The sequence below is a fragment of the Protomyctophum bolini genome, assembly GCF_963924005.1.
Source record: "Protomyctophum bolini genome assembly, chromosome: 8".
In the NCBI taxonomy this organism is placed as follows: domain Eukaryota; kingdom Metazoa; phylum Chordata; class Actinopteri; order Myctophiformes; family Myctophidae; genus Protomyctophum; species Protomyctophum bolini.
The window spans coordinates 40437259-40456030 of NC_137869.1; the positions used below are offsets into that span (position 1 = coordinate 40437259).

The 18772-nt window shown below is 43.1% G+C and overlaps 1 protein-coding gene across 1 annotated transcript; it reads left to right on the forward strand.

Annotated features, from left to right (window-relative positions):
* Positions 1–288: 288 nt before the first annotated feature.
* Positions 289–18109, forward strand: LOC308320231 (uncharacterized protein; the record flags this gene model as incomplete). Its single annotated transcript, XM_080770549.1, has 12 exons — positions 289–472; positions 2677–3418; positions 8243–8354; positions 9909–9964; positions 11293–11339; positions 11433–11470; positions 12018–12147; positions 13001–13160; positions 13809–14202; positions 15381–15423; positions 16020–16182; positions 18069–18109. Exons 1-12 carry the CDS (start codon positions 470–472, stop codon positions 18107–18109), a joined length of 1929 nt encoding a protein of 642 aa, XP_080626675.1. The 5' UTR covers positions 289–469.
* Positions 18110–18772: the final 663 nt, after the last annotated feature.

Below are 18772 nucleotides of genomic sequence, written 5' to 3' on the forward strand. Positions count from 1 at the left end.
GGGTACTTGCTTTAAAAAAATAGCAACTACATTTTCTTTTGAATGTAAAACAAAATTATATATAAAAAATTATACATTCTATAGTAAATATTAAATAGAGATAAGTGATTTATAATATTAATAATAATTTATTTTTAAAGTTTGGATCCCGGGGGTCCCTTCTAGTAACGTAGTGGAGTCCAAAAGTATACAATATTTGTCTTTACTCAAGTACAGATACTGAAGTAAATTCACTTCGTTACTGCCCACCATTTAACAGTTCCTCTATTGTTGCTGAAATGGGTACAGTGGACATTACAGTATGTCGATGTGTTTGCCACACAGTCATTTATAAAGTACACTGTTTCCTCATTCACAGTGAGAGTAACTAACCAGGCCACATCAGTCTCTACAGGGTTACAACATGCGGTGCTGAACATGGAGACGTTCATTAACGGCAAACTTTGATAGAATAATCATCCTAGCAAACATGGTAAGTACAAATCTGAAATTTCTCATTTTCTTCTATGTAATCAGGTTGTTAGTAAGAGAAACCTAGGCTATGAAAATCTGGGAACTAAATAGTTTCTTCACCAATATGTTTCTAAAGGTGTCTAATAATAACATGTAAAAGATTGAAATTCAACTCATCGGAAATTTGAGTTATAGCATAATATGTAATGTAATATGTAATGTATGTATGTATGTAATGTAATGTAATATGTAATAAGGCAAAAAAGTACTACTTTAAGTAGCATGTGACATATGAAACTAGGGGGTTTTCATGATTCTGAATCCATTCCAAGTATTAGTTTTGCACAAAAAACACTCCTCGGGAGGAAAACAGCCATAGCCGTCATCACAAATGTGTTTCTTCAGTCCCAATTTAAACCCTGACAAGTGTGTCTAGGCTACGTTCCATAACCATGCAATGGTAAAGGTCAACACCAGAGGGGGCCTGGTTTAAGACTCATACATATATTGATACTATACTATAAAGTCTGTAACTAGATTACATAATGTAAATGATAGTTTTCTGGGTGTAAAAGTGGACCCCCAATTTGGTATACATTAAGCCATGGACCCCATAACAATGAGAGTGTACAAAGTTGTACTCTCACAGTTACAGATGTATCTATAGTCTGCATAGTCTGTTTTGGCAGGTAAACTAACACATTCATATTGTCATGTGAAACTGCAGTTCAGTGGTGAGCCTTCAGTTTCACTTCACAGTACCCTGTTGTGGGATAAAAGCAAACGTGGTTCGTTTGCTTCAGTAAATAATTAGTTCAGTATTGTTTTAAATCTCGTCTCATTTCAGCCGTTGTGAAGCAAATAATGTGACGTTGGAAAGTGACTTGTGTAAAGAGTAGCACTGCTAAAAGGAAGCTTTATCCAGCTGTTATTCATTGACTAATAAGATATAAGAATGCTGCACAGTAGTGCAGCATTCTTATATCCTATTAGTCTTATCTCTTATAATAGTCAACAACCGTGTGTGTGTGTGTGCGTGCGTGCGTGCGTGCGTGCGTGCGCCTGGTTTATTGCACAATATTTTAACAGTATTAAACTTTACCTTTCTAAGCAAAAGTCCACAGTTAAAGCTAATCTTTTTCAGAGGTGCATCTCTCATTTTTCAAATTTAAGTTTATGTTTTTGTTAATTATGTGAGTAGTAGCACACACACACACACACACACACACACACACACACACACACAGACACCTATCACTCTGTGTATTATTGCCACGCATTGTGCGTTGTGGTACAGAGCAGACACACAGGTTATCCATCCACTTCCTGTGTGTTCTGTGATCAGAGCAACGCTCCTTAGCAGAGCATGAAGCTCATTGGTCCAAAGTGTGACAGCGGGGGCCGTTGCCATGGTTACAGGTGCAGAGCACACTATAGGTGTGTGGTCACACTGCACTTCCTGCTCATCCCGTCATCTTGCTGTCTTTTTATGGTTTTATGTTCAGCTTAAAACACAATGACAGCAGTGGTTCTCAAAGTGGGGGAAACCACAGGGGTCCTTGAGGGGGTTCCAGTGAGGGGCTCCCTGGCTGCATGGCAAAATTAGTTAACCCATTTAGACCTGAGTTAAAAACATTCACTTTGAAAGAATATATATTCAAAGATTTGCGCCACATTTTTACGATTTTTCAAAAATAGCTGACCTACAAAGCTCAAGAGCTTGTAGATCTGCTGTTTTTCAATAGCTAAATTATAACAATGTTTAAAACACCAAAAGGGGTTCCCGCCCCTAAATCAGTTTAACCACTTTAAAGTTTAACTTTAGACCATTAAGACCTGAGGCCAATTCTACAAATGCTTTCTAAATCTGTATAGTTCTCACACTTTGACATTTTTTTATTGTGCACTGCGAAAACAGCAGATCGTATACAATGGCAGACACAGCACATCGTTATACTCTTGTAGAGTGGCTATTTTGGGAATTAGGGTTAAAAGTTACCACATTTTGTTAATGCCATTTTAAAAGTGTGTGTGTGTGTGTGTGTGTGTGTGTGTGTGTGTGTGTGTGAGAGAGAGTGTGAGTGAGTTGTGTTTGTGGTGTGTTGTGTCTGGGAAGGAGTTGGGGGTTGCCTTGTGCTGTCACATTGCTAACTTCCGTTCTACAACAAGCAACAGAGCAGCAGCTCTGCATTTGGGTTTCACCTCTCGTTGTCTCCTTGTCAGGGGGAGAGTGCGGACGTCAATAAGGCTCTGAGAGCCAAGTTCCACACCAGCGCTCGCATGGCCCACAGCAGCCACCAGGACGCCGGACCCGCCAGATATCCCCTCCCTGGATTTGGGAGAGAGGTCCTGCCGCGACCCGGGGGGCAGCACGGGGGACGTATTTCCCAAAACGGCGTGGCCCGTCACAAACTGTCCCCCATGGTTCCTCCCTGCCCTTCCGGCGGGTCGAGCCCCTCCTCCACCTCTCACGGGCCGTCCGGGTTCTCTGGGCCTGCGAGGACGGAAACGGGAAGCCCCGGGAAACCTCGACCTGCACTCTCGCCGATGGGAGTGTTCCCTCGACCTCTGGCCCCTGGGGGGGGCGTGGTCAGGGCGGCTCCCAGCAGCACGCGGCCGGCCAACTCGTGTGGCCGGATCAGGCCTTCGGAGGAGCTGCTCCAGAACATCATGCTGAGCCACCAGAGGCCCGGCCCGTCTGCCGGCGCCGCCAAGCCGGCTCGTCTCAAACCCCTGACCTCCGCGACCTCCGTCCGGCCCCTGCCAGCCAGCCAGAGGATCCAAGCGGAGGTGGCGCCGCTGAGGAAGCCCCTGCCCCCCTCTACGGGGCCCAAGCCGCCCACGCCCAAACGGCCCCCGCACGTCAACCTGGAACCCTACTGCCAGAGGACGCCCGTGCGACGAGGGTCACTTCAGCGAGTTCCGCCGTCACCCGCACGTCCTGCCCGCCTCAAGCACAACGACGGTAATTCACTTTCAGAAGGGTTTTTTGTTGTTGTCTGGAACCGAGTGTGTTTTCTCTTCATTGAGATAGATAGTTGAGAAATTTGAGTTTAAAGCAAGTTCGTGGAGGACGTTTTGGATTCAGTAGAGATAACAGTGTTATGTTGCACTCTGCTGGGATTAGAAATGAAAATAGCTGTTGAGTGTGTGTGTGTGTGTGTGTGTGTGTGTGTGTGTGTGTGTGTGTGTGTGTGTGTGTGTGCGCAGAGACATGCACCAGAGATTTAGTGAAGAGTGAAAAGGCCAGCGCCGACTGACCCCGGGGGACGCCGGTAATGGGGATGGGGTGATATGAAAATTACACGATTATAGTGGCAAACATTTTGGGCATTTTGATTTACGATATTATTGCGATAATCAAAATGCTTAAGGGACAACTTTAAGTTTTTTTCAATCAAGGTTCATGTTTTAGGTTGTTATTAGAGAAACTAAAAGAAAGATGAGTGTTCTTTTTTTCCCATTTGCTGCTTTCTTTCGTTTTAGCTATTTTTGACAGGGGGGCATTTTAACATGGGGCTAAATATGTATTATTTTACACAATTTTATAGTGAATTGATCTACTGAATGTGAATGGGGGGGGGGGGGGTACTATACTGTAGGTATAGGGGGCTGCCATACTGTGTTGTATGACTCAACATGTCAGTTTGTCACCCCCTTCACTGTACCAAGTGCACTCTTTTACACGTCCATTGATCAAGGATATTTTGAGTGGTACTGAATTTGAAGATGATAAGCATCTTATAAGGATTCATGAGGGCCTTATTAACCTTCAATTCACTTAAGTTATTAAGGACCCTTTATCGTTGTTTTTTAGGCTTTTTAGGCTTAGGCTGTGTGTGTGTGTGTGTGTGTGTGTGTGTGTGTGTGTGTGTGTGTGTGTGTGTGTGTGTGTGTGTGTGTGTGTGTGTGTGTGTGTGTGTGTGTGTGTGTGTGTGTGTGTGTGTGAATTTGCATTACAGTGCAATGATGTGTTACTTATTATGGTATATATATATATTTTATATCCATGTTGACTGTTGTGTTCATGTGTTATACAGCTTTTTATGAAGCTTATATGTCTTCATACAAAGCTGGCTGCCAGCTAGTGTTCCAATCCAACCATGACAGTGCATTTGATTCAAATAGGGCTGGGTTTACACTTTACCGTAACTATAGGAACCTGTACAGGAAGAAAACTATGACTTAATATTCCAATAATAATAAGGTCATCTGTAATCGCTCATTCTCAAGAGAGAAGTAGTTTAGCAACAATCACACAGTTACAAACAGACAAGACAAGACAATCAAAAAGATATAATCAGGTGATACATCCTGTTTTTGTTTGTTTGTCACTGTGGTTGAGCCCTCTCCCTTTTGTTTGTGGTAGCATGATGATGGCACACTTGAATGCATAACTACATAGTGGTTGTACGGCTCAACTCACAGCTCCCAGTGACCAACAGTATCAGACTGTGGTTGTACTGGGCAGCTCCCAGTGACCAACAGTATCAGACTGTGGTTACTGGGCAGCTCCCAGTGACCAACAGTATCAGACTGTGGTTGTACTGGGCAGCTCACAGTGACCAACAGTATCAGACTGTGGTTGTACTGGGCAGCTCACAGTGACCAACAGTATCAGACTGTGGTTGTACTGGGCAGCTCACAGTGACCAACAGTATCAGACTGTGGTTGTACTGCATGGGCAGCTCCCAGTGACCAACAGTATCAGACTGTGGTTGTACTGCATGGGCAGCTCCCAGTGACCAACAGTATCAGACTGTGGTTGTACTGGGCAGCTCCCAGTGACCAACAGTATCAGACTGTGGTTGTACTGGGCAGCTCCCAGTGACCAACAGTATCAGACTGTGGTTGTACTGGGCAGCTCCCAGTGACCAACAGTATCAGACTGTGGTTGTACTGCATGGGCAGCTCCCAGTGACCAACAGTATCAGACTGTGGTTGTACTGGTCAGCTCCCAGTGACCAACAGTATCAGACTGTGGTTGTACTGGGCAGCTCACAGTGACCAACAGTATCAGACTGTGGTTGTACTGGGCAGCTCACAGTGACCAACAGTATCAGACTGTGGTTACTGGTCAGCTCCCAGTGACCAACAGTATCAGACTGTGGTTACTGGTCAGCTCCCAGTGACCAACAGTATCAGACTGTGGTTACTGGTCAGCTCCCAGTGACCAACAGTATCAGACTGTGGTTACTGGGCAGCTCCCAGTGACCAACAGTATCAGACTGTGGTTACTGGGCAGCTCCCAGTGACCAACAGTATCAGACTGTGGTTACTGGGCAGCTCCCAGTGACCAACAGTATCAGACTGTGGTTGTACTGGGCAGCTCCCAGTGACCAACAGTATCAGACTGTGGTTACTGGGCAGCTCCCAGTGACCAACAGTATCAGACTGTGGTTGTATTGGCAGCTCCCAGTGACCAACAGTATCAGACTGTGGTTGTACTGGGCAGCTCCCAGTGAACAACAGTATCAGACTGTGGTTACTGGGCAGCTCCCAGTGACCAACAGTATCAGACTGTGGTTGTACTGGGCAGCTCACAGTGACCAACAGTATCAGACTGTGGTTGTACTGGGCAGCTCCCAGTGACCAACAGTATCAGACTGTGGTTGTACTGCATGGGCAGCTCCCAGTGACCAACAGTATCAGACTGTGGTTGTACTGGGCAGCTCCCAGTGACCAACAGTATCAGACTGTGGTTACTGGGCAGCTCCCAGTGACCAACAGTATCAGACTGTGGTTGTACTGGGCAGCTCCCAGTGACCAACAGTATCAGACTGTGGTTGTACTGGGCAGCTCCCAGTGAACAACAGTATCAGACTGTGGTTGTACTGGGCAGCTCCCAGTGACCAACAGTATCAGACTGTGGTTGTACTGCATGGGCAGCTCCCAGTGACCAACAGTATCAGACTGTGGTTGTACTGGTCAGCTCCCAGTGACCAACAGTATCAGACTGTGGTTACTGGGCAGCTCCCAGTGACCAACAGTATCAGACTGTGGTTGTACTGGGCAGCTCCCAGTGACCAACAGTATCAGACTGTGGTTGTACTGGGCAGCTCCCAGTGACCAACAGTATCAGACTGTGGTTGTACTGGGCAGCTCCCAGTGACCAACAGTATCAGACTGTGGTTGTACTGCATGGGCAGCTCCCAGTGACCAACAGTATCAGACTGTGGTTGTACTGGGCAGCTCCCAGTGACCAACAGTATCAGACTGTGGTTACTGGGCAGCTCCCAGTGACCAACAGTATCAGACTGTGGTTGTACTGGGCAGCTCACAGTGACCAACAGTATCAGACTGTGGTTGTACTGGGCAGCTCCCAGTGACCAACAGTATCAGACTGTGGTTGTACTGGGCAGCTCCCAGTGACCAACAGTATCAGACTGTGGTTGTACTGGGCAGCTCCCAGTGAACAACAGTATCAGACTGTGGTTGTACTGCATGGGCAGCTCCCAGTGACCAACAGTATCGGACTGTGGTTGTACTGGGCAGCTCCCAGTGACCAACAGTATCAGACTGTGGTTGTACTGGGCAGCTCCCAGTGACCAACAGTATCAGACTGTGGTTGTACTGGGCAGCTCCCAGTGACCAACAGTATCAGACTGTGGTTGTACTGGGCAGCTCACAGTGACCAACAGTATCAGACTGTGGTTGTACTGGGCAGCTCCCAGTGACCAACAGTATCAGACTGTGGTTGTACTGGGCAGCTCCCAGTGAACAACAGTATCAGACTGTGGTTGTACTGGGCAGCTCCCAGTGAACAACAGTATCAGACTGTGGTTGTACTGGGCAGCTCCCAGTGACCAACAGTATCAGACTGTGGTTGTACTGGGCAGCTCACAGTGACCAACAGTAGCAGACAGTAGGTCAGTACCAACAGTAGGTCTCCACCAGGGCAGGTCAGGTTGTGGCCTCATGGTGGCGCTATAACAGGCCGTTGAGGAATATTTGGTGCAGAGGTTTGTCATTGGAGGGATGCAGGGACAATGTTTTTCCATGATGCAGTTATAGCTAAAAACAGGAATTGGCCTGTTATAGCGCCACCGTGAGGCTGATTTTGGGAAAGAAATTGTGGCATGTCGTCCTCTGCCTCGTGGAAATGTGCGTGTATAATTTCACGGAAATTGCACACTGTGTTTGTGATTTGTGGCATTTACTCGAAAACGGACCAATCGTGTGAGCTTTGGAAGCCAATCTTAGCCAATCAGGATGGAAGATGGGAAATGGTGCCGCTCCATGTTGATCACATGACTATGGAGATAGTGTATACCGAATTGTGTGATGTATGGATAAAATGTGTACGAGTAATCTACAGAAATGTGTTTTGCCTAAATCGGCCTCATGGTGGCGCTATAACAGGCCGTTGAGGAATATTTGGGGCAGAGGTTCGTCGTTGGCATCCAGGGAGTGTGTGTGCAAAGTTTGGCATCGATCGGGCCAACGGTGCCGGAGATTAGCTGATAACGGACGGAAGGACGGACGGACGGACGGACGGACACACACACACACACACACACACACACACACACACACACACACACACACACACACAGTTTGCAGAGCACAGGAAAGTACAGTTCAATACAAGGCTATGGCTCGTTTCCATCTGGGTCCTTCATACTCAATTCATAGAAGATGAAGATCTTCGCTTCCGGATGTGAATGTGTGCACGTGTGAACAGCAAAAATATTCCACTTACATGGAAGCATCTCCCAGATAAAATACCGTTTACATAGAAATAATAGTTCTAAAACAGAACGATGATGATCTTATGGTTCCTGTCCAGGTTCTCTGTCATCTGGAGGCAGTAATCTGTCTCTACCTGGGTTAGTCAGTCCCGCTGGGCCCCCGAGACCCCCCTACAAACCCAGCAGCCTTCCACGCCAGTGCGACCCTATGTGAGTATACCACTGGTGGGAAGTAGTACATTTACTCAAGACCTGAACGCATGTACACATTACACTTTCACTTTACTTGGGTATTTACATTTTTTAGATACTTTAACATTTCACTTAAAGTGCACGACCACTTTGGTAGAGGTTTGGGTTGTGTAGTTCCCTTGCTTTGATGTAACTCCAAATGTGGACAAGAAATCAAAAAATGTCTCCAGTGATTAGAAATTGATAATTCAAAATATGCTTCTCATTGACTTAATGTACATTGTACGTTGAAACAGCTCTCAAAGGCATTCTTTTAGTACGTAAACAAACACAAAGTTGATTCAGAGACAATATATTTTTTATAAAAATGTTAAATTCTTGTTGATTTTTATCAATCGGTATTTGGAGATCCGGATCCACAGATCCTGTCCGTGTTTTCTTCCTAATAAAAATGGCAAAATCAACAGGAAGTTAACATTTTTATAATAATATATTGTCTGAGTTATATCAATATAACATTTTTATATATGATATATAACATTACGAGGTTTAGTGATGTTGTCCGAATCAACTTTGTTTGTGTTTGTTTACATACTAAAAGTATGAATACTTTCATACTATGTCATATAATCCTAGGCTTTTGACTTTGTTCCATGTGTTCCCAAAACTTATGTTTGGCCTTGAATATTGTCCATTTGTTCTTCCTGGAGTCTCAAGCGATGTGTCAGTTTCTCCATGAGACATAATATGTCTAGTAAAAGTTAGAGTTGATATAGAGGATATATTATATCCTCTATATCAACTCTAACTTTTACTCAAGTGATATGGTATTGCTAAGTTTAACTTCCACCTCTGTCAAACACTTTCTCTCCACTGCACATCTGGAGTGCTCGTTTAAAGGGGCTTATAGGCTGATTTTTGTATTATTATATATATTTTAGTTCAGGTTAAAGACAACATCAGATTAAAAATATGTACAGTAAGAAATGCATCTGTGGCTAATCAAATAAGACCCATTGGTGTGCCAATGTGCAATCACAGACAGTAGTCAACAGTATTATAAATGCACATTGACGCACCTATACAATACATCTAACACACCCATTATTCATTTTGATTATCTGCAGCTGTGTCGCTCACGTCACAGCGTAGGCTACTACTATAAGGTCAGCCTTAGTGTTTGAGTTGGAAAAGAAACTACTAAATCAGCCTAGGGCTTCTCCCAACTTTAACTCTGAACGTGCACATGTGTGCCGGTATACCAAATGGTCCATTTGGTTTTTATAAACTCTCAGTTAAAGCTGAGTAATGTATAAATCTACAATGAGGCTTCTATTGTGTGGACCCATACATGAAAACTCTGGATTTAGCTGCTAAATAACCCAGTAAAGCAGAGAAGACCTACAGTAAAAGTAATCCCAGATTATATAGATTTGTAAAGTCAATGCTGTTGACTTTAGAAATGCTAATGAAAAAGACAACAATTATTGCAACAATGCAAGCATTGTCATATTTGTATGTATTATTGTTTGTTTGTTTTAATTCACTTTTTCTTTTGTCCATGGACTAAAGTCAATTTGACGAGGACCAGGACACATATGATGACATAGATACCTTGGAGAGGAATGGTATGTGACATCTTAGCTCTTCTGCTTCTTAAAATTCAACCTGCTTAACCCATTCTGACCTGAGATCAGATTCAGACGAGGTTTCCACTGGACACACACTGGTCTGATGAACCCATTCTGACCTGAGATCAGATTCTAAAAAATGTCAGTCGTTCTTCGATTTTTCAAAAATAGCAGACCTACAAGCTCGTAGCGCGCCACTCGGTGGCGCGCTATGAGCTTGTAGATCTGCTATTTTTCAATAGCTAAAGCATAACACGATGCCAACACCAAAATGGGTTCCCGTTCAGAATGGGTTAACTCTTATTTTGATTGGTTTTGATCTATTGTTGTTTTACTTACATGATAGTATTGAAATTTCAGAACAGAGATTAAAAAATATATATACTAATTGGACCCACTTAGATTAGATACTAATGCTTAATTTACTTTGTAGCACATGTCAAGTACCAACACTAGCGGATCTACAAATGTAAAAGGATTCTCTGAAAAGTATTGTCTACAATACACTACAGTATGTTAAGCATGTAATCCGTGATCTAACTACCAACAGACCAAACAACCAACATTTAGTATTATTATAGAAGAGTCGCTGTCAGTGTTTTCAGTGTCTGGCTATATTACATCCATGTATTCTTTGAAGACAAATTCAAAAGATCATTTTAACACACATACTTTCTTTGTGCTGAGCTAAACTGCGAGGACAGTGAAATCATTTAGGAAAAAGGCTCCCAAGTCAATTGTTTAATGCTCCAAAACGTTTTAAAACACTGTTTGCCCTGTCTGAATAAAGTTTGCAGCAATAAAAAGGTGAATTGCAAGCCTTTTTCCTGAATCCTTTCAATAAATGCACTACCATGTCCCAATGAAGAGCATCATTTCAATATAGTTTCTGTTTTATGTTTTTTCATCCACAGATTCCTGGACGGACTGCAGTTCACAGCATCTGACTGGAGTAAGGACACAATATTAATTATAACGCCAGATTTTAAAACATAGGATGTAGATTTTGCAGGTGCAATAGAGCAGCAGATTGGTGTCAATTGCCAGCAAACCATGCAATGCATTATTGTGCATTTTAATGTTGTAGATCTGTGTAACTAAAATAAATGCACCAGCTAGGTTTATCTCGGACTATTTCCTGTTGAACATGCACTAGCCTGCTCATGGCCCACGTAAAGGACAATTACAGTACCCTGAATCATGAAGACAAGATGTGTATAGTGTTTAGAAGAACTGTGTGTTTGTGTACGTGAACGTGGGAGAAGGATGACTAATTCTAACGAACAGAATAACAAATAAAATATGGTATGTGTTGTTATTTACAGTTTATATCCGCTTTGCTAAAAAGCTTTTCAGAAGTGTGTTCGTTCAGGTAAAGAAAACTAGACGGACGTGTTTGAAGTATATTAAAGTGATTACGGTAACTTCACAATTTTGATCTGTTCATGGACGTTTTCTCTTTCAGGGGAGTGACGACAGTGAGGTGTATGAAATCATTGACGAGTAAGTGTAATACAGATGCAAATAATAATAACAAATATAAATGCAATCAATTAAATTACAGATAAAGAAATGGAACTTTTATCTCTTGCACTCTCGCCCACACAAAATGTGCAGGTGCCAGTAATGTGAACCTATAGGAATGGCACAGGGAGGAGATCCCAAACACTTTTTTGATCAGCAGTATCATATTATCTTCAAGGGCTTTAATTTGTCAATGTTATGACAGATGAAGGCTATTTTATTTTAATTGTATTTTTTGAGTCCCAGGGCTATTCAAAGAACTTCCCCAGACACCCGCACCGGGCCCCAACGACACCCTTTAGCTAAGTGGTTCTCAAAGTGGGGTCCAGGGACCCCCATGGCCAAATACTAATTAATTTGGGGGGTTCTTGACATGAAAACATTTGAGAACATTTGAGAACCCCTGCGAAACTGTATCTCCAAAATAGGTTTCCTATATGATTCTCTGACAAAGAACCACTTTTAGTGATATTTATATTTAGCACATTCTTTGTGATATGTTTCTCTTTCTTTCGCATTCTGAAAGAAGCCAACTGGAACTGAAGAAGGGATTCTCTGAGAAGAAGACAGAGGTGAAGACACATGGACAGCAGGAGGACAAGAGACAACAAAAGGAGAGACTGAAAGGGGAGCGTGAGTTGAGGAAGAAATTCCAGGTAGGATGTGGAAATGCCCACCTGCATGTCCATCTGTCCATGAAAAGTAAGAGAGCTGTGTGACATAATAATAATAATAATAATAATAATAATAACTTTATTTGTATAGCACTTTTTAAAAACAAGTTTGTCGTGTGGTTTTGGGAGGACTCCTCCCTGAGTGGCTCCCAGGCAGCAAAAGGACGAACAGTTTAAACTTTAAACACATACAGTACCTATTATATTAGCCCTATTATATTATTATTATTACTAGAGCGGTGCCCATTGGGCACTTGGAACGATGCAAGTTGGAAATGAATGCCCCACCCAGTTATTATGTCTGTGTTCCTTTTATGCCCATATGGAGTTCTTTGTCAGGCAGGCCCAAATATGGAGTCTATGCAGATGTCAGAACAAAGACTGTGATGTCAGAACAGGCCAGTTCCATATATGGAGATATATATAGACGGACTCGGCACCAGGCACTTGCACTCCCTGTGGTGGTGTGGAACGCGTATTATATGTCGAATTTGAAGTCTGTGGGGCAAACGGTTCTCGAGTTACGTGGATTACAGACGTACGTACGTACGCACAGAGACTTAGTGCATTTATTTATACATAGATATCTCCAAGCTCTCAAAATGCCGCGATGGGTTGTGAGACTGTATATTGGCTATTTTAAAATATATAAATACTTTATGTTTAAAGCATATTCACTTTGGGGGTCCATGACATGCAAATGGTGGAGAACCACTGCTGCAGGATATCATCAATGTATTGTATACTCTGAGTGTACTCTGTGGACTCAAAGTCAAAAGGGTTCATTTGTAAACCCTCAGAGTTGAGTTGACAGTGCTTGTCTTTCCTGCTGCAGATCAAAGGGGAAGTGGAGGTTCTCTACGTGGCTCAGGTGCGACAGGACTGGCATGGTGGCAAACTGGACCTGAACGTGCACCAGGGAGACAGAGTGGAGATCCTCCGGGTGAAGGACAATCCGGGCGGCCGGTGGCTCGCTCGCACCCCCAATGGAGACTGTGAGTTGTTTGGGTTTGGGCCGGCCCTCGGCCCACCTCAAACCCAAAAGAAAACATTTGTCATGCTGTATTTCAAAATGTACTTTTTTCATTGCTCCGATGCGCACCAAACAAAACACTGTTCAGGCGTATGGCTTGAGGATAGGCACAACAGCGGCCACATTGGACAGTCCAGCTTGCTCCCAAAAATGCACACATAGGCCTGGGCCGCGGCTGAGCGGTCCAAGCACCTAGGCTGGTAATGCAGCCTGACGGCGTGTCGCGGGTTCGAGTCCCGAGCCTGTCGGCCTTTGCCCCATCTCTCTCCCCCTTTCCTGTCTAATTATTACTGTACCCTATCAATAAAGGCAAAAAACGTCCCAAAAAAGCACACATACTGCTGTTACACAAGCAACAGCAGTCTTTAACACTCAAATGGCTATAACTTGATGATCATTGACCATCCCTCTGATCAGTGCAATATGGAACAATAGCGGTCTGAAGATCTAGTTTTTCAAGGACTTTCAGTATTGCAAAATTTGCTGAGCTACAGGCTCAGAATGTCTCACAAATGCAAGCCGCTGTGAGCTTATAGATCGGCTAACATCATTGTTCATTGTACCGAAAAGTAAATGCTCACGGATGTTTATTAGTCTTGTCCTCTTGCAGACGGTTATATCAGCAACACCTGCGTGGATGTGGACTATGACGAGGTGAAACGTAAAGTTCTTCGAGCCAAAGGGTTGGATGCATATCCGCTACCACCACCTCCACCCGACCCCTGCCCGCCGGCTCTGCATCACCCCCGCCTACCGCCTTCACACGACCCCCGCCTACTGGCTTCACATCACCCCCGCCTACCACCCCCACAACATGACCCCCACCTACCACCCCCACATGACCTGCGTCTACCGCCCCCACAACATGACCTCCGCCTACCACCCCCACATCACCCCCGCCTACCACCCCCACAACATGACCTCCGCCTACCGCCCCCTCCACCCGACCCCCCTCTGACTGACGACATCTACTACGATGTGGACTCGGGTGACCACATGGACAGGTGAGGGTCGTAGGCCATGTGTATTTTCGTGCCTATTATTCGATCAATCAAGCTTTTTTGTATATATTTGTTTGGCTGGAAATGGGGAGAGAGAGAGAGTCACGGGAGTGACACGCAGGAAAGGTCGTCGGGATCGGGACTTGCACCCACGGCATAATTACATTCACACACACGTTATATAACACTGATGGCTGGAGGAAACCATGCAAGGCACCAACCTGCACATTGGGAGAAATTAGGGGTTCAGAGTCTTGCTCAAGGACACTTCGACACTTAACTTTGGGGGAGCCTGGGATCTTGTACGTACAAGATAAAATATATTCAGGGGCTCCGTAGATATGGTATATAAATAGCTATTAATTATGTACAGTATTACCTCGATTCTGTATTCTGTCTAAGTTGAGTTCTTTATTGTTTTTCTGCTTTGCCGTTTCAGCAGCAGCTGGGCACAGGAAAACGGTGAGTGCTGACTGTGTCAGAATGGTTCATATTCGTGATGTTTATGATAGGTGAAGACTGAGTGAATAAGACTATAGTGGTTATCTGTGTCTCTGATTTTTTCAGATTTTATGGGTCCATCAGTGCCAGTGGATTTCCCCGCGCCTCCTCATGAAATCAGGTATCTGTCCAAGTGAAGTTGAGCAGCTCAATTCAATTCAATTCAATTCAATTCAATTCAATTCAATTCAATTCAATTCAATTCAATTCAATTCAATTCAATTCACTGTCTTAAAGGTGTTTGCACACTGGTGCGTTCTGATTCTGATCAGGGTCGATTTGATTAGTTTTACGCAGCTTTCTAGTGGGGCCCAGTGGGGTGTTGGTGACAGGCTGACAGCTAGTGATAGCCTACTGCTTTCGGATCTGCAAAACGCACCAGTGTGCAACCACCTTAAGGACTGTGAGTAGAGCAGAGGCCCACTGTTCTCATTTAGCTCTCATTTGCAATTTGGAACCTATTTTAATGAATATATTGTTATTTTAACCAATCTGTATGTTAGACTGTTAATACAATATGACTTGCACATCTGCAGTGGTTGGAGGTTGTCTCCCTAGTCTCTATTACAACTAAAATAACGGATCGGTTCTTTTCGGCAAGCAACACTGTACTACAATATGGAGTTGACTCCATACTACAAAGTATAAATTAAGCTTGTGTTGTTGCCAATTTGTTACAGGATAGATCCTAAAGTGGAAATGGAGCTGAGAAAAAGGTTTAAGGTAAATATCTCTTGTTACTTAAAGCTGCTATAAGCAATAATATGTCAAAGTTTGAATTTCAGACTGCCGTCTGAATACAAAAGAATGTGGTCACAGAGACTACATTTTTTGGGAGCGTTCTACCCATTGCTGGCTGTCTGAATACCAACAAAAAAAAATGTAAAATTAAAATGTTGACCTTATTGCTTATAGCAGCTTTAATTTATTTACACTACGACAATGGTCATTGGGAACGCATGCCCCTCAGGTTATGCAATACTCTTTGAGCTCGTTGAGCATGTAAAGTAAATGTCACGTTGACAGGTGCGCTGATGTTCCAATCCGCACCAAACTTGGCACAAACACAGTTCAGGCACCGAAACAACTAAATTGCACACATATGTGGCACTATAACAGTGTTACGGCAGTGTTAAACACTTGTAATTTGCAATCACACACATTGCTCTGATCTTAGTGGCCTGAAAATCTAGGATATAAAATGCACTTCTCGATTATTCGATGAATCAAAACGTGATCGATAGATAGACTAATTGCTAAGAATATAATTGATGGTTTCAGCCCTGTACTGGTCTAAACCTGAATGTTCTCTTTCCCAGTATGAGGGACCCCTGACGGTTCTGCACACCATGATGGTGGACCCCAACGGCATCATCAGGAAGCCGGGGGGGAAGGATTTGGCAGTAGCACAGGGAGAGATCCTGGACGTCATCCAACTGACCAATGACACGAAAGCCCTGTGTCGGAACCAGTACAGACGATGTAGGTTCACACACCACTTCCTGTCTGAATAGTCATTTGATGTCACTGTTTCCCAGCGTAGAGTCTGAGGACCACAAGGGGTCCAAATAAACACCATGAGTCTGTAACTCTCTTACAGCAAAAAACTAAATGAAATGGGGGGTCCAAGGTCTAATGCATGCGTATCAAAATTGGGGGTTTATGTGCTCCTGGTCATATTATTGTACACTCATTTTGTATGTCTGTGGCAGAAATAGAATATTGACAAAAACATTCCACCACAAGCCAGCATGGTGATGATCCCTGGTCCCATCAGTTAACAGCTGTTTATTACATTCACTTTCATGGCCTGAACTGCAGCAGCCAGTAATTCACGCCCAGTAGCCAGGTTCGTAGCACCCTCTTGTGGCAGAGGCCAGGGATCACTTGGTTTTGAATTTCTGCCCTACAAACCAGACCAGACAGTAATAGCTAGGTCTACAAGGGAGAATGTTGAATAAAATGTTCACATAATACTGAAAGTATCGTTCATCCAGAAGATAATGTTTCACTCGTCATTTTATATATTTTATGGATGCATAGCTTTGTTGAAAATTAAACCATTGTGTGATGGAGTAGAAGTTTATCAATAGAACAATTTAGGCAACATACTGGTACGTACTATCAAAAATAATCTGTACATTGAAACTACGGAAACTATGGGATATCAGGTTAATCATGAACCCAGAATCTGTCTAAATCTAAATGGCATTTTAACCTTAAGTCTTCACATGGCCAGGCTAGGTCAAGTCATTGTTATTTGAAGTCTTCATCTTGTCTTCCTGCATACAGATGGATATGTCTCCAGGGCTCTGCTTCTCCAAATGTAAGTCTCCTCTGCCCGTTGTATAACTAATATTTGACTAAAAAGATGCCCTGCATTTGGTGTCGCTGTGCAGTAGCCTACAAAAAAAGAAAAAGTGCTTTTTCAATGTTTTTTTTACAGGGAAGGGGACGATATTTATGATGATGTGGACACTTTTAACGGTATGTTCTCCCAGGCTCATCAGTATGCGACCACAACATTTTTGTGATACTAATATTAATGTGGTAAATACACTATACATTATGCATGGTAACAGTAAATGGTTATATGGTTTCATAAATGTTTACACATTAACATTTTTGGAGATAAGAGCAGAGAGAGGGAGAGCTTTTGTTTAGTTATTTCGGTCCGTTGAATAAACTATCATTTTTGGGGGGGTGTGTTTTTTTCATATTGATCCATGCAATTTTCGCCATAGTGTTATAAAATAAAATGCATGATAGCACTCATAAAGCTACCACTGGTGCAATGCTATCACATATTTTCTAACTCTAGACATGTATACCTTCACAAAAATCACTATGAGCATTATTCAGCCAGGTGGTACAGACCAACCCCCCTGGCTCACGGTCTATAAGTAAGTACTGTACAGTACAGTACAGTACAGTACAGTACATGCAGCATTGCAGCCACAGGTAACGCTTCTGAGTTAAAACTATCAGGTGTGTCTAACCTCAGACACACCTGAGGAATGAGGTACTGGAATGGCATAGACATATTAGTCTTTGTGCAAGTCCACATGAAGTATACAATTAAATCCAAATCAAAAGATAAGATGTGCATCCACAGGTAAAATCCACATGGTAAATTGTAAAAGACACAAACAGAGTAAAGATTGAGCAAAATTGACCCGTAGGAGTCCATTTGTTTCCACAATCTCTTTTCTGATTTTTGATTTTTTTTATGCATTATAATGCATAATACACTGCAGGGGGTCCGGTTTGGGAATCCATGCACTAGATTAGGACATGGTGTCTGTCCCTCCATTGGGGTACAAATGAAGCTTTTGTTTTTCATCTGTTTTGATTTGATCTCTTTGCAGATGCTGACATGAAGATCTATGACAATGACAACCTACACTGATAGAAACATCCATCACTGTTTCGCACGGCTTCTCAAAGTGGCATATTTTGAGAATTGTATGTCAATTTACAATAATGCACTATTTGCTGTTGAGATTTAAACACATAAAATATTTTTTTGTTATTTGATTGTGTCATGATTTTATATTGAAAGCACCTTGCTCTTCCATAGAAAAGGTGAACAATATTGATTGACCATGTTACTGATTTTGTTAAAAAGATCATTTTCTTATGAGTAGCCAACACCTCGAGAGTTACTTTAAACCAATGGAAACAGTTATTACTCTGTTGTTTTAATGGAAATTACTACAGCTGTGATTAAATTATGACAATTTAATACCAGACTAGTCCTAATGTTAACCAGAGATCAGTAATTCTCACACTTTCAAGATTTTCAAAAATAGCAAAAACTATAGCTTGCCCTAAATGACAAAATTAAGGAGCTAAATGCTGCCAACACCTAGCCTGATTATCAGACTGTATAGCTTTCTTGAGAGTGGGCGGGATCTTTGGGCTGGATCCAGGCTAGCCAACACCATAGTCGCCAGGAATATGAGGAGGAGGCCACCACAGCCCAGCCCAGGCCAGGGCGTGTCAAACATGATATATCTATAGATTTAAAGATGACATGGAAGAAGACACTGCTGGCGTGGAAGAAGCTCTG